Genomic DNA, 17,266 nt, shown 5'->3' with positions numbered 1-17,266 from the left:
TTTTTTAAAATGTGTAATCTGTTCACCTGTCCAAGTTACAGATACATAATACACCTAAACTTCATGGTACAACTGTAGAAAAAAAAATTGTTACACTTTATTAATGTTATTTCTCATGGTGTTAGTTCAGTAATTAATAACAAATAATTAATAAAGCCCTGTATCTGTGGATAAAATATGTATTTAAAGAATATTGTTTTATAAACCATACCAGGACATATATTCAAAAAATACTTTATTTTTTAAAATATTTTTGAAAACTCACGGTGCATAATTTGTTTTCTCTTTTTTTTTGTAATTAGGAAGACATTAATCACAGAAATGTTTCCTGTGAATAAGCAAAATCCAGGCTAACAGAAGAATGCATCCAGGAGGACAGGAAGATTACTGTGGCTGTTTCTTAAACTGAAACTCCCCCACAGTGTACGTGCTCAGGTCTCGTGTGGATGCAAGCAATTGTTTTTTTTTTTATTTTGGGAGCAGGTCTGAAATAAACCTCCTCAGATGCTCCATTAGGTGTAACAGTCTTAGTTCTTCTCACCTATTTGTTCACTGGGAGAAAGTCCACAGTTGGCAGGTGAACCATTGGTAAACAAAACACTCACTGGAAAGCAGAAACTGATTAGCTAGTCTACTACTGATCCTAAAGCTTGAGTCTCTGTGTGGCCAGCATTGGAGCTTGACACAGGCTGAACACTGTTAGGGATCACAATCCAAAAATTCAACGCATATCACATACAGATCATTGACCAGCAACTGAGCATGCCTCTGCTGTCTACATTTTTAACTATTCTGATCCATTACATTATTGCACATTATCAATAAAACATCATTCATAAATACAGTTTTGGCATGGAGTGGCCTTCAATTTGCTACCTGAACCAGCATTAGTAAAGAAACGATCAGTACATCCCCTCATTTGTTCACTTGTGTGGCTTTCTTGTGCTCTTCATCAGACTCAGGTTCTACACCTCAATGGTTTTGTAGTAGATTCTGGAGTAGATGTTGTCCAGTTGGCTGTGAAGTGCATGGAACGACGGTCGTTTGGAGCTTTCAGCTGCCCAGCAGTCTAGCATCATGCGGTAGATATTGGGAGGACAGCGACTTGGACATGGCAATCTATAACCTGAAGCAAGTACCTCCAAGACTTCCTTATTTGTTTTACCTGAAGAAGAAAAGGAGCATGTGCTATTTTAGATTAAACACTAGTCCCACCACATGCATACAACAACAGGGAAGAAGAAATTCTCATATCAGGGATTATTAGCTAATTATGTTGGCTTTGTAGAAGCCAACATTCTGTTTTCCTATTTAAGCTTAGACAAAAATTTATCAAGAGTAACTAATCCTAGGGCTTTCGAGCCACATGCACCAAATTTGAATATGTTATAGTCCCTGGTCTGAAGTATGTTACTATTACTTTTCTAAGCGATCCGAGTTCCGGTACCTCCGGTACCAAGTCTCAACCTGGACTTTTTTCCCATAGACTCCCATTATAAACGTTGGAGGTTTATAACGACAAGCTTTCGAACTGTCTACTCCAAACTCGGCCAGCTCCTTTAGGGTGATACTCTGAACAAACTTTTAAATTGGTGTATTGACTGGCCTTTTGGTTGTGCCATAGCCCCGCCCCCAAAATATGCAAAATCAAACATTTTTTTACAACCTTTACATGTGACATATCAAAACACTCAGAAGAATGAGGGGGACTTCCTCATGGTATTCTGATGACGTCACGTGAAAATCAAAAATTAGCACAACATGGACATGTGACATATCAAAACACTCGGCCCAATGTGGGGAACTTCCTCAAGAGTATTCGGATGATGTCACCTGCTTGTCTCCACTTGCCTCCAAATGTTTTGGCACCCTAGCTTTCAGTCCACTTGCCTCCAAACGTAACACTGATCCTTATGTCCACTCGCTTCCAAAAAGCACCGGCCTTTGCGAATACTTGCATCGTCAAAGCCAACATCAAAGTTTGTAATGACAAACTTTACAAATCTAGTTAGTATTATTTTAACTAATGACAAAATGACTAATGAGAACTTAGATAACATGCATCCTAGAGTTAAATCTGGCCCAGTTTATAACAATATTTTTAAAAAAAAAGCTGAAAGGGAACATCAAAATAATTAATTTTTCATTTTGGTTCATGTTAAACACAAATTATATTTTGATGTTTTGGCTCCAGTGCTCCACATCAATGTTTCTTAACCTGGAGTCTATCCCAGAGAACACCCTGGACACGGTGCCACCCCATTGCCAGGCACAATTACACATGTACTTACGCACCTACTCCAGACAAAACGGACAGTTTAGAGACAACAATCTGCCTAAAGTTTTTGGACTGGTGGAAGAAACTGTTTTACCCAGAAAAAATCCCATCAAAATACAAGCAGAATACGCAAACTCCACACACATATAAGAGGCAGAAATCAGACCCTGGGGGTCAAAGGCAAATATACTAACCACTAAGACATCATGCCACCGAAAAAAGACTACACAAATTCCCTGCTTAAGGCCCAGCTTGAAAGAAAAACCAAAGCTATAGCAGCTACCTCTTGTCATATCTTGACGTAGTCACATGTCCAGCTAGTGCGAAATTCCTTAACAGAAAATGTTTTTCAAAAACATTTTTCACGTTCCTTATTCTTGCTGCCAAAATCAAAAACTTAGCACACATATTTAATAGAAGTATTCTATATTGAGAATTCTCTGTCTTTCTCTATATATCATACCCGATTTCATGAGGAAAACAGTATGAATTTTAAAGAGACAGGACAAGAGACTATAGTTGGGGTTTGTTAATGATTAGTAGATAAGTGACTAAAAAAATTCTTTTATCCAACAAATTTATCCCATTCTGTGGATCCAGAGATCTTGGGAATGCTTGGTATACTTTGAATTCCACCTGAATAGGATGCTAGTCCAATCACAAGGCATAATGCACACACATTCACACCTATTGTGTGACATTTAACATAGCTAAAATAACTACTCACATATTTTTGTGACATGGCAGGAATCCCAGAGGAAACCCGTGTGGATAAAGGAAGAACATACATAAAACATAGAACATACATTTGTTATCATATGAATAGCAGGGAAACTAAGAACAAGGCATTCATACCCTCATATGGCATCTTCCCCCGTGACATCATCTCGTAGAGAAGCACCCCGAAGGACCAGACGTCAGATTTAACAGAGAAGCGCTGGTGCAGAGCCGCTTCAGGAGCCGTCCACCGCACAGGGATCTTAGTGTTTCTACTGGCTGTGTACACACTGTCCTGCAATCACACATGTACACACTCATACATTTATACATATTGGGCTTTTTTCGGAATGATCATTAGTGAAAAATTAAATGTAGTATTATATATCCTTTTTCTGAACTTCTTATTCTAAAATAATGAGTTTATCTCACTGGACATGATCAGTTTACAGCTCATGTCATTGTATTGGGATCATTTTTTTGGCGCTCATGGTGCAGGGATGTTATACATGCGGGTTAATTAACTTCTTGTTTTTTTTAACAAAATAGTAAGTTCTCTGGTAAGAATAATAGCAGTGCTGAGTCTCTTCATGTACAGTATGGCTCGTTCTAAACCTCCTGGCAGAGACAACCAGGTACTGGGCTGAAAGGCATCAAGAAGGCTCTGAGTTACCAGCCACAAGGAGCCAAAATATAAGAAAATATGAAGTATACAGACGTATAGATATGTCACGAAATATGCTATTTATTTGTATTTTTGTTTGAAAAATACCACAATCAAAACATTCACAAAAATGGGTTTTGTTCAAAAGTATAAAAATAACAGTTATAAATTTAGATAATAATACCGTTTATAATTAGATAAAAAAAGTATTCGGACATTAAAGATTATTCTGGTTTTACAGTTAACCCATAGTTACAGACCGAAGTCAAACTCAGGCTGAACCTGGGAAGATGGAACCCTCAACACTGTGCCATGTGCCGGCTAAATCTGGATTATATCATTATTATACTTACAGTTTTTTGCTCATTTTATAATAGGTGCCAATTCTTTTGGAACCCCCTGCATGCAATGACAATCACAATTACTAAAGATCATTTAAAGATCAATGCTTCATCCTGTTCAGGAGTCCAGTGAGTTTCATTTTACAACGATTTTATTTTCTTAATTCCAAAGTGAATGTAACGCTACATACATACAGTATATTACACATATCTACATGCCCTACATATGTATAGACTTTGTGTACACATGCCATAGTGTTTTGTATAAATGTTTAAATATAAACCACTTTACAGGATCTAAGCAAGTCGATTTGCATGATGTGTGGTTGTGTTCCACATAAAGATTTCCTAGATTTATGAAAGAAACATTTTGTTATATGTGTTACCTTAATAATACGGGCCAAGCCAAAATCAGCCACTTTACACTCCAGGTCACTTCCCACCAAGATGTTTCGGGCAGCCAGATCTCGGTGGACAATGTGCCGGTCCTCCAAGTAGGCCATCCCTTCTGCAACCTGACCAGCCATGTAGATCAGATGAGCTGAGCTCAAAACCTGTCCCTCTGGGGCTGCAGTACCGAGGGAGAGAAAGAGAGAGAAATGAAAGCTAATCATTAATTCATTCATTTTCTACCGCTTATCCGAACTACCTCGGGTCACGGGGAGCCTGTGCCTATTTCAGGCGTCATCGGGCATCGAGGCAGGATACACCCTGGACGGAGTGCCAACCCATCGCAGGGCACACATACACACTCTCATTCACTCACGCAATCAGACAATTTTCCAGAGATGCCAATCAACCTACCATGCATGTCTTTGGACTGGGGGAGGAAACCGGAGTACCCGGAGGAAACCCCCGAGGCACGGGGAGAACATGCAAACTCCACACACACAAGGCGGAGGCGGGAATCGAACCCCCAACCCTGGAGGTGTGAGGCAAAGGTGCTATCCACTTAGCCACCGTGTATATAATACACATCAAGGTTCATAATTATATGAACACTGACAAAGTGTGTCACAGTTGAAATTAAATAATGAATATGAGCTCAAAGTGCAGATTCATTTATAAATTTAAAAATGAAATATTATATTCATCTGTGCAAGTACTTTAAAGGGGGTCCCTTAAAATGGGGTGGGGTTACATATAAATAAAGGGCTCTAATTCCAACACCAATCACCTGATTTGGATTTAAATACAATCATAATTATTATTTAATTTCAACAGCAATATATCGCAGTAGACAGTTGAAGTACTGTTTATTGCCAAAAGTTTGTGTAAATCTGACCATCATACCTACATACAGTATACAGTATGTGGTTCTTTCCCATAATTTTGCCACAAAGCTGTAAATTATGTGTTAATCCCATAGTTTGGATCGAGTACATATAGGTCTGATAATCTGGTGTCCACATACATCTGACTGTATTGTATAACAATAACTTAGTCAGAGATGTAATATGATTACAATTTTAATAACACTGTTTCAAAAGTCATCTGAGTATACTAGGAAGTCCAGCATCTCCATTTTACATTGTACAAACAATAGACAATAAAAAAGGCAATAAAAGCATATGAGTCAATGTATTGGCAGAGGAGAAAGCATTATACTGGTCCTGTGATAAAAGACAAATCTTAGTGACTTAATCTTATCAATGTTGCTATAAAATTCAGTTCAAAGTCCAGAACATGTTTTAACGTTTATGATATTTCAGACTCTCACAGCTACAGATTAAATAAATCTATGATTCTATGAAGTGATAACCTGCAGGAGGGAAACTATTCATTGATTCATCGTTTGTAACTGATTTATCCTGAATCAGAGTCACAGTGGAAAACGTTCCTAAAAGAGCAGAGGCTGTTATAGCGACAACTCAATGTTAATGCCCATGGTTTTGAAAAGGGTTGTTCAAGGACAGACTCTGTCTATGTGTGATATAAAAGTCATTTCAATGTCCGGCATAATAGCAGAAAGATTTCTTGTCGGTTTTCATACCATAATATGTATTGCCATCCTAAACAATTTCAGGGTCTCATAGCTGCAGAGTGAATCTATGATGACTGGAATACTGCAGGAGGTAAACTATTCAATTATTCATTCAGTATTTTGTAACTGCTTTATCCTGGTCAGAGCTGCAGTGGATCCTCACCCTGTAATAGGAACACTGGGCACAATGCAGGGATACGCCACGGACAGAAGTAAATTACAGAAGTAAACAGTAACTGATTCATACTGCACACACATCAAATGTGACAAAAGCATTGAATGAAAATTTGGTCATCTTGAAACAACATCCTTTTTTTTTTAGACTGTAAGGAGTTTCAGTCAGACTATGAAAATTCTAAATCTGTACATAGTGTTTTTATCTATATTTACACATTATTTTATACCGTATACAAAACCTTTATGAAAAAAAAAAAACTTAATATACCTTGTATACCACATAACTATTTACTGTGATTGTGACTGTGAGCCATTGTGGCCCATGACTGAAATTAAGACTAGCTGTGAAACAGGCTATGTTCAAATGGCTTAGTGTTCTTCTACACAGCATGAACAAAACATGGTGTGTTTTTTTTTTTTTTTTGCATACATGGTTCCCTAAACATTAAACCATCCATATGGGGAAAGTTTGTTTACTGGCATTCTCAACTTAATGAAGCACAGCATATTTCCTGTTCTGAAGGACAGCTTATATTACATGAATCAGCCAATAGATTTTCAGGTTCGGAACAGGAATGGGTTATAACATATTATCTGATATCCCCATAATACAATTAGGTCTTTAATATTGGTAGACTTATAACAGAAAATATAATATGTGTGCATAGTTTGTGTAGTTATTTGGTGTATTTCCAAAAATCAAATGATTAGGATCATATAATCAGAGGTAAAAAAAATGGTAAAAAAAAAAAAAGTTGATGTTAATGTTAATGTTGTTGATGTTATTGTGTGCTACTTTTCTCAAAAACCACAGACGACTAAATTTTTGCAATAATAATCCTTCATTTTGACAAACTTTCTGATTGTTTTGGAACATTGTGGAATAATTTAGCTAAAGGTTTTCATTAGGAAGACATGCCCTTTGGTACAAAGTGACTTTCAGTCTGATTAAATCACATTGTGGGGACAAAGTTAATCAATTTGCCCCCAACTGTTTTACACCTTAAGGTAGGAATACACCTCACGTTCATTAATGCAAAGAGCAAAAGGTACGCGATGTGCTCTTCTGCTCATTTGGAGGACGCATGGGAATATGCGAAATAGTGAAAATTCTGAATTGGAGTGGCGGAGAAATTATTGTGATAGTTTACAAAAACATATACATGAGATTTGTGTTATATGCACTCAAGAATGCCTGAAAATATTGAATACTGAAGTTGAATATACACTGTATGGCCAAAGGTTTGTGGAAATCTGTCCATCACAGCACAGTCTGTCCTTGAACATTTTAAATCCATGGGTTCAATCCCTTTTGTTGCTATGACAGCTTCCATTCTTTTGGAAATGTTTTCCAATAGATTGCAATTTGACTGTGGAGATTTGTGCTCATTCAGACACAAAAGCATTCTGGGGGAAGACGAAAAGGCATGGCACACAGAGTTTCTGTCCATCCCAAAGGTGTTCAATAGGACAGGAGCACTATCATGTTTGAACCCCTTAATATTAGGGAAGGGAAATCTGTGCGATGTATCTACACTAAACAGTAATCACACAGTACATGTTTTTGTTTTTGTTTATGTACCCGATCAAACCTACATTCAGGTGAAAGGACACTTATCTATCTACAGCTGTTAAAGAGCAAACTTTATTCAACTTTCTTCCTCTTGGCAGCCTTTTCACTATATAAACAAATTTTCTAATAAATTCCCAGCTTATTATTTAGCAATTGAACTCAGTTCATATTAACTGATACTTACTTTAAATAATTTGTTAATCACAGCGAAACTAATATGAAAAGGTTGTACTTAAAAGAATAAGGAATGCGAGTCTTTATCTGCCAAAGTTGTCGTGATTCAACTCGTTTAGAAATCCCACAATCCAGGCAGGTGTTTAGCACTGTTCTGGTTTCTGTTTCAGGTGATAATAAAGACAGAATAACATTAGCACCTGGAATCAACGGTTAAATTAGTTTCTCAGTTTTTGAAGCGTGTTCTCTCGTTACCACTCAAAGCACTAAATAATATATATCATTTTTAAAAATGGGTATATTTTTTAAAACCCTGCTGCACGGAGACCGGCCTGAAGCAATTACATAACGCAGCAGAGTTCTTTACTGATAAAGCTTTTATGTGCCCTTGGATACATGATATTCATTAAGCCTATAGTATTCTTTCCAGGAAGATACAGACATACTGCCACAATGCTTGTCAGGAAACAACTAGGCTTAAAAATATAATCATTTACATGCAGCAGTAAACAGGTAAAACACACATGACTTTCATGATGCAAATGTTTATGATTACGTTGTCCTAATTAACAGAAAACAGCCAAATATGTCTATTACAGATATGAAGTGTGAAACTACAAACTTATACATTTCTTTCTTTATTAAAGACCAGTATAATAATTGGCATAAGACTAATGTTTCATTTGGTTTGGATTCTACTGTAGTGAAGAGAATATGGACCTGAAATGGCAAACTGTGATGTTTCATTTGAGAAACTAGCTCTAAAGGTATTTCACAGGAACACTCACTGGAAAGGTAGGACTTGAGGCTGCCTTTGGCCATAAGTTCAGTGATGATGTAGACGGGTTCTCCACGTGTACACAATGCTAGCAGCTGAATGAGCTTTGGGTGGTGCAGGTTTTTCAGTGCATGGACTTCCTTCACAAACTCATCCATTTTGGTGTCCTCTACAGGCAGAAGAGAGAAAGACATGTTTGAACGACCGTCAAAACAATTGAACTTTCAATTCTTTACATTACAACACTTATTACAAAGGTGAGTTTCCAGAAAGGTTATGACACTGTGGATCTGGGGATGAATATTTATGCCTTATGATGACATTACATGATGTATAGTGTCTGTCTAAATTTATTTTGAGTAAAATCGTGTATTTACTTTTGATTCATTGTATTGAATATATATATATATATATATATATATATATATATATATATATATATATATATATATATATATATATATATATATAGCAAAACTAAGCATAAATTAGATGCAATTAAAAATGAACCATGAAAGACATGGCCATCCATGTCTGGAAAATTTCAAGTCACAATAAATATCACTTGATACGTATCGGTGTATCACCGTATAATCAGCTTGTACAGACGAGAATTAACAGACATTTTGAGCATTACTTGTAAGGATACCTGGCATCATGTGATTGTTTACTGTGGGCCAAAAAAAAAAATTGAGGAATTATATACTTAGAAAAAAGGTTCTGATACCTACTATGGCTTGGTATTTGGAGAATGAAAACTAAAAACATGTCACCCTGACATTAGCATTGACTGTGCTATCTTGTATCTGATCTTGTATTCTTTTTGGAAATCCCTCATCCTTCTGCACAAGCATGCGAAGATAACATCTTGCAGAAGGTAAAATGTACTATGGAAACAGATGTTCAACAAACAAAGTGTAGAAGTTCCCTAGGTCCTGTAACCATGGTGGCTAAATTCTCCCACGAATGAAATGAACGAAAACGAATGACTTCAGCAAAATATTTTGTCTCAAGCTACATGTTTTTCATGCAATCAGATGAACTCCAAACTGTTATTCTAATGTTTTGAAAGAAAAATTGATGAAGTAAGTACCTAATGTTTACATTCATATGTATGTGGGGCTTCGGAGCCGAAATGGACCATAAAGAACAAAAATAAGAATGACATTATGTGGAAAACTGCCAGATGTCTATCTTCCTCTTTGTGGTAACAAAGAGGCTGTGGCAACGACTGTGGCTACACAGGTGTACATGAGAGTGGGTGTGTCTTAAAAAAAGAGGGTGTGAGAATATAGGAAGTGTGACTTATTATGACTATTCCTTCTCTCAGTTCCTCGTCTAAAGTGTTTTCACTATGACCATGGACAGTGCTATATATGGGCCTCTCCTCTCTGACAGGTTTTCACTCCAGACAAATAGCTGACATACCTACAGCAAGTGGCAGGTATTATTCCGGTTTGGTTGCATTTACATTTATATTCATGGCATTTGGCAGACGCCCTACTGCTTTTGTCAATGGATGCATCGAAACTGGTCACTGGGTCACATAATCAGAATACAATCAGTCTAAAAACTGTGCTGCTTTATATATTTTAGGAAGAATGGAGGTCTTTAGACTTTGTTAGAAGACAGCCAGTGATTGTTCAGACATCTAGGGGAAGTTCATTCCACCAAATATGTGCCAGAATAGAGGAGAGTCTTGGTGCAGTGCTAGGTGTGATAAGAGCATTGAGATAAGAGTCGGCTGTTCTGTTTGTAGTTTGTAGGCAGTCATTAGCGTTCTAAATCTGATACGGGTAGCTACAGGAAGTCATTGAGGAGAGTTCAGCAATGGGATGGTGTGGGAGAACTTCAGATGGTTGAAAACAAGTCACAGAGCTACATTCTGGATTTCAGAGATCAAATTTTGCTCAGAGGTGTCTGAGGATCAAGTTCCAATAGTCTTGTCTCTAAATGACAAGAAACTGAACAAGCACCCGAGTGGCCTTCAAAAGGACAAATCCTTCTGATGTTGCAGGGGAACTTGACATGGGCATGTCTGATAAGCAGTGTGTAAGGCAAGGGACATGAGGAAGGGTAGCTGGAAAGAAAGTCTGTAGCTACACCAACACTTTGTGCATAAGACTGAAGTTGATTTAAAAAGATTTTATCAAACTGCAGGTTCAAACTGGTTTAAGTATCAAATCATATTAGAGACTGTTTGTCCATATTGCATAGTATAAGTTGTTCAGATTTAGTCGCACTGGATTGCTTATCTACATTTATATTTATTTGGCTGATGCTTTTATTCAAAATCTTTATTCAAATTGACTTTCAGTTGAAGGCAAATAATAGGTCTAGGACACAACAATGGCAACTTATTTGTAGGGCTGTAGTCGAGACTGCCAATGTCAAGTTCAGTTCATGTTCATAAACAGTGCTGATGAGAACTCGGACTAGATGAAAACTAAAGTGGACTAAAGTGTTCACTTCAACTAGCTCAACTTCATTCACATGTTCCACCAATGATTTCCTACAAGAAGGAATTCATTCTTGTTAAACTTTAAAAAAAAAAACAGCACAATTACTTGTTCCAAGTCAAGACCATATGAGACCAATGCCCATGTCCATAGACTAATGACAGTAATTGGAAGACCAGTTCCAAGTCAATACAGAACATGTCTCAAGACCGGCCTTAGGCTCTATAGCCATAGTCGATGGTTCTAGGCTTTAAAGTCCTTTGGAACAACTTTCCAATCAGTAGCCTAAAGCCTTTAAGTGAACTCTGCCCCTGTAGCACAGATATGACTGCACAAGAACGTCAGCTACATGGATATTATATTAATGGCACAAGATGTGAATGTCATAATATGTAAAATTTCCATTGATTATGTTTTACATTTGGGGGGGCACGGTGGCTTAGTGGTTAGCACGTTTGCCTCACACCTCCAGGGTTGGGGGTTCGATTCCCGCCTCCGCCTTGTGTGTGCGGAGTTTGCATGTTCTCCCCGTGCCTCGGTGGTTTCCGCTGGGTACTCCGGTTTCCTCCCCGGTCCAAAGACATGCATGGTAGGTTGATTGGCATCTCTGGAAAATTGTAGTGTGTGATTGAATGAGTGAATGAGAGTGTGTGTGTGTTCCCTGTGATTGGTTGGCACTCAGTCCAGGGTGTATCCTGCCTTGATGCCCGATGACACATGAGATAGGCACAGACTCCCCGTGACACCGAGAAGTTTGGATAAGCGGTAGAAAATGAATGAATGAATGAATGAATGTTTTACATTATGGCAGCATCCAGTCAACTAATTTATCAAAGACCATGCCAAAAAACCAAGGACGGAGCACATTTGAGTACTCCAGGACCAGGAACTACACCTGTCTTCAAGCCTTCATTCCAAAAACATGCGAGCAGGTGGACCATCCAAGTCTAAAATTTTCCTAGGAGTGAATGAATATGTGAACGAATGCTGCAGATCCACCACAACCCTGACCAGGATAAAGCAGTTACTGAAGATAAATGAATGAATGAACCATCAACCCTTAGCATTCCATCATTTATGTACATCTCTGTATCTGATCATTTCAAATCAAAACTTATAAGCCATCTGCCAAATTAATAAATGCGAATAGAATTCAAAAGACTGCAGCATGAATAGTGACGTTTCACACTGACTTTCTAGCAGATATCAGAACAATGTAAAGTTGTATGTAAAGAGTAGTGTGATGTGCAAATAAAAAAAAACTCACCTTGTTTCAACATTTTAATGGCCACTTTCTTGTCCTTAGTAGTCCAAAAGGCTTCCCATACTTCACCAAAATGCCCTTCCCCCAGTTTCCTGGCCAGCTTAAACTCTTCTCTCGGTCTCTCCCATGGCTCCATGTCAAACAGCTCCCTCTATACACAAACAAATGCATGGCAAACACACACACATACACGTTAAGTAACTGGAGATCACCTTCCTTTTCGCTTATCTAAAAGGACAATACTATGACCTCAATACCATGGAGTAATGAAATGGAAAAGAATGTTCATATTCATATTCAATTTCATAGACAACACCTTCACAAGCTTCACACCTTTTCTATATTTGGGGAAATTAAACTGTAATTTCAAAAGGTTATCTGAATGGGAGAAAAAAAAGCCCTTCAGAACTGGATTGTTTTAAGGTGTGGCATTACACCTGATACGGTAATTTCCATTTCTAATTCACTGATGTGAGAACGAATTGAATGCTTTTGTGCTTCTGTGTATTTGTAACATGTACAAATAAAAAGAAAGACTATACATAACTATAAACTCTGAATAACTTTAAGACTTGAAATTTTATTTGAAATGAAGTAACAAAGCATATGATGGAATACAAATAAACTGCTCATTGTAATTAAAGAAACTGGATGCGATAAAAATCAAGAGCTACTTTATACCTGGTGTTGAGACAGTACCATTTTTGTAAATTAATACATTTGAAAGCTTACATTTAATATAGGTAATGAGAATCCGGAAGAAAATAAAAGAAGAACTGAATTCTAGAAAAAAAAATCTTATTGATTTGAAATAATATTTGAAATCTTTAGTGTCTTTAGTGTCAATGCTCTCATTTCCTTTAATGATTGACATTAAACACCAAACCAAAAAGACATTTATAATTTAGTAGTCTAGTGAAATGCAACTGTAATACGAAGCCATGAAAAGTGACAGAAGTGCAGAAGTTTTGTTGAAATGTAGGACTTAAGTGTGCTATAAGGGTTTAAGTGAATAAAACTAACAGTAAAAGACTGATATGACCCTATTATAGGAGAGAATAGATAAAGTGAGTGTGTATGAATGTGTCTCTCTCTTTGGAGCTCCTCTTCCATGGCCTCAGTGTTTCAGCCTCTGTTCCTTCCCAGTAAGAAGAAGACTGTGAAGTTACGCCGAAGCCCAATGGCAAAAAAAAAAAAAAAGAAAAATCGTGTAAAGGATATAAGATTCGGTTTTTAGGGTTGACTTGAGCTCTTTAGAGGAATAGTTAGAGTTCTTGTACTTGGCAGCTGCAGTCAGCTGGAAATGCTTTTTTGAGGGCTTCCATAAAGAACCTTTTCGGTTTTCTCTAGCAATTCATGACTCCACTTATCTTTGTACATATTTGCTGCAACAACTTAGCTTAGAATTTGGATGGATAATAACAGAAATATCTGACCTGTTGTACACATGGCTGGTCCAGAGGGCACCCCAGGCTCCTGGGGTTGTTCTGGTAGTATTTGATAAGCTCATCCAAAGTGGCAAAGGAGATCTTATCAGACACATAGTAAGCACCGACTGAAGACCGATGGATACGGAAATGGAAGACTTTGTTTTCACTCCTGGCTGTGAAACAAGTAATAATATCTGTCTGTCAGATAATGTATACTGTAAATGATTTCTGTCACACTGTTTAAGATACAGTACAACACCACACTAATGTACTGTACGAAAGCACTATTACTTAACGTGATTCAAAATCTCACTATACAGCAGATCACAATAGAGAGTTCTACCTCAATCTGATTCTCGAACTGATTCCCGGTTGCTAAAACTAAAACGTGCTTAATTCTATAAACCTTTTCAACCAATAATAGCAATATTCAAAATGTCTTTAAAGAAATATTCCACAATTTCTTCTCCGATGTAAAGCATCTTGCTATGAGGATGCTAAAGTAAGTGTATAACTGTAGCACACTCTCTGCTGCCCTCCAACATAGAAACAGAACTGCTGACTCTGTAAAATGTGCCAGCTGACCAATAAGGTATAAGAAAATGCATACAGAAAAATAATGCATTGCTGGGTCGAGGGTATGGGAAATACTGAGACAATTGCAGAGACAAGGACTGGGTTATTGTTCACTTGAAAAAAGGGAACAGGAAGGACAGGGGAGAAAGTGCAGGCACTACTCCTAATAAAGTGTTCAGTAAAGCAAATGCATGCAAGGCAGCAATCAGAGAGACTGTCTCACCTGAGATGGTGTATTCATCACTGTGACTTTCACTGATTCGAACCAGGAAAGAGCCTGTTTTATTTTGGGAAGCCAAAAGCAGCTGTTCAGCTTTCTGTCTGTTTATGTTCCCATAGTACCATCTGACACACACACACAAGATAAATTAGATAAATTATATTATTTGTGATATTTACATTAACTACATACAAGTTTTTTTCATATACACTGCATAATATCCAGTAATCCAGATGCTCAAACATCGTATATCATGCTTCTTCTTCCTCTTCTTCTATATTTTAAATGTTTATCTTCTAGTATCATACATAATATGTATTAATATACACTAGTTATGTTGTATATGTAATATGGTAATATTTTGCTATGGCTCTTTGGTACACAGGAATTTCATTGTGCTCATAACTGTACAGTTTTCAGGACAAACAAATCCTGGGAACCATAACACCGGTATAAGCATGGGTGCGGAGCGTGGCTGAGAAGCATGGGTGAGGTCATGTGCACTCACTCGCTTGTTGTGTGTGGGTGGTGACGTTGCATGGTTTCAGTATAATCCTAACAGGTTTCAAGTGTGCATGTTTGCCATATCAGCCTTCCTGATACCTGTGTGTGTATGCACCCTGCATGTGCACTCTATTGTTCTGCTCAAGATAGCAAAGCAAACAATGAACATTCATTTGTGTTCAAGAGACATAAAGGAATAGGCTGTAGGTGAGCAATAAAAGTGTTTCTCTGCAAAAATCAGAGTGTTTTTTTTCTACAAGATGTACTGAATCAGGCTCAAATTGACCTGCTCTTTGTATTGACAGCATTTGGATCTGTGACAGTGGATTGAACAAAAATAAAGAACATATGATACATTCAGCAAACAAACAAATAATATATGTATATTATAAACAAATAATAAACGTAGAGTGGACTTCATATTGTTGTGTTGGTGGCGGTGGTGTGTGTGTGTGTGTGTGTGTGTGTGTGTGTGTGTGTGTGTGTGTGTGTGTGTGTGTGTGTGTGTGTGTGGTGTGCGTGTCTGTGGTGTGCGTGTCTGTGGTGTGTGTGTATGTGTGTTTGTGTGTCTGTGTGTGTGAGTGTGTGTGTGTGTGTGTGTGTGTGTGTGTGTGTGTGTGTGTGTGTGTGTGTGTGTGTGTGTGTGTGTGTATGGTGGTGGGGGGTTCAGTGTGTCTACTTCACCATGAACAGGACCAGTTTGAGCAGCAGGACTAACAGCACAGCACCAGACTCCATCCTGCAATATTTTCCCCACTTACTTGTATTTAGCAAATTCGTCCTGCAGCATCGCGACGTAGTTGGCCGGCACCAGGCCGGACTCGAGGCTTCCGGTGAGTTTTTTGGCCAGAACATACTGTCCTCGCTTTTCTATTACCGACAGCTTGTCTCCCTCTTTGACCGACAGCTCCTCTTCGCTGCGGGCTTCGAAGTCGTACAAAGCGGCGTAAAGCTGCGCAGGCCGCCTCTTGGGCTGCGGCACGCTGAGGTCCCCCGACACCGTGGGGATTTCGTCCGCCGGAGTGACGCTCGGATAACGCGGGTTAGGCCATAACCAGTTCCACAAGCGGCTTAAACAGGGCATGCACGCCCGGCAGCACTCCTCCATTCCCCCCGCAGTCTTTCCGTGCTATTTGCTCCACCACCCCCACCCCTACCCCCAACTCCACCCTGGTCCTGACGGCACACGTCAATGAAAGGTCCAGCGACCACAATAAGCCGCAGCCTGCGCGCGTGCGATCACAGATCCTTCTCCTTCATTAAGGCTCGTTCTAGCTCTTATAAGGCGTCCCTCGCCTTCCTTTTGTAGTGCAGTCAGCGCTATGCGAGCCAGCAGAGCGGAGAATCAGGTGAAACCGGTTTGGTGTAGGGATAGATCAGTAGCGCAGAAATGAGCGCGCTTTGGGAACGCGGAAACATAGCGCCGTACAGGAGCTGCACGATGTGCATAGAGAAACAGTAAAGAGCAGAGTTCACGGCTCGCAAAGACCATCCTGCGCGATGGGAGAGATTTATCGCCCTTCACCAGTATCATCACTCCCGCCGCTGCTGCTGCTGGTGGTGGTGGTGATGATGGTGATGATGATGATGGTGCGCAGCATCCGGTGTGTTTTCTCAGGAACCCGCGCGTGGCTGTGCGTGTCTCTGTGCGTGTCTCTGTGCGTGTCCCTGTGCGTGTCTCTGTTCCGCTCTCGGCCAGCCGTACTGAATGCGTACCCCTGAAGTCATGCTGGTTATTTTGGAGCTGTTTTTGCTCTCTGGGTGGGTGTTAAAGGGTCTTGTATAACATAAATTTGCATATGCACGAATAGATCGTTCATTCCTTTGTCTTCTCGCAAGTGTACAGTAGACTGCTGTATTACAATAGGAACAACACAGGCATATGAAAACAGGCATATAATAGCTAATTATAATACAATAATAATATCTATCTATCTATCTATCTATCTATCTATCTATCTATCTATCTATCTATCTATCTATCTATCTATCTATCAGACCTCATGTCTGTCTGTCTCAGATATATATACTTATATACTTATATACTTATATGCACAATATTCAAACAATATATATACATATATTGTTTGAATATTGTGCATCGATAGGTTTTTAAAATACGAAAGG

The 17,266-nt window shown here is 38.6% G+C and overlaps 1 protein-coding gene across 1 annotated transcript; it reads right to left on the bottom strand.

Annotated features, from left to right (window-relative positions):
- Nucleotides 1-218: 218 nt before the first annotated feature.
- Nucleotides 219-16,863, bottom strand: srms (src-related kinase lacking C-terminal regulatory tyrosine and N-terminal myristylation sites). The gene is made up of 8 exons (XM_027145075.2): nucleotides 15,901-16,863; nucleotides 14,639-14,760; nucleotides 13,846-14,012; nucleotides 12,413-12,560; nucleotides 8,697-8,855; nucleotides 4,387-4,568; nucleotides 3,134-3,290; nucleotides 219-1,165 (listed from the first exon to the last, which is right to left on the bottom strand). The coding sequence occupies exons 1-8, from the start codon at nucleotides 16,245-16,247 to the stop codon at nucleotides 966-968; spliced, it is 1,482 nt and encodes a 493-aa protein (XP_027000876.1). The 5' UTR covers nucleotides 16,248-16,863; the 3' UTR covers nucleotides 219-965.
- Between the last annotated feature and the right edge of the window lie 403 nt (nucleotides 16,864-17,266).

The sequence above is a fragment of the Tachysurus fulvidraco genome, chromosome 23, assembly GCF_022655615.1.
Source record: "Tachysurus fulvidraco isolate hzauxx_2018 chromosome 23, HZAU_PFXX_2.0, whole genome shotgun sequence".
Lineage (NCBI taxonomy): Eukaryota > Metazoa > Chordata > Actinopteri > Siluriformes > Bagridae > Tachysurus > Tachysurus fulvidraco.
The sequence above is the reverse complement of the archived record's forward strand: the minus strand, read 5'-3'. Positions and strand labels throughout refer to the sequence as shown.

Excerpts from the sequence above, each read along its gene's own strand:
- srms (XM_027145075.2), bottom strand. The coding sequence starts at position 16,247 with ATGGAGGAGTGCTGCCGGGCGTGCATGCCCTGTTTAAGCCGCTTGTGG. Across the intron at positions 14,761-15,900 it reads GACGAATTTGCTAAATACAA|ATGGTACTATGGGAACATAA; the intron begins GTAAGTGGGGAA and ends TGTGTGTGTCAG. Across the intron at positions 4,569-8,696 it reads CCTCAAGTCCTACCTTTCCA|CCCCAGAGGGACAGGTTTTG; the intron begins GTGAGTGTTCCT and ends TCGGTACTGCAG.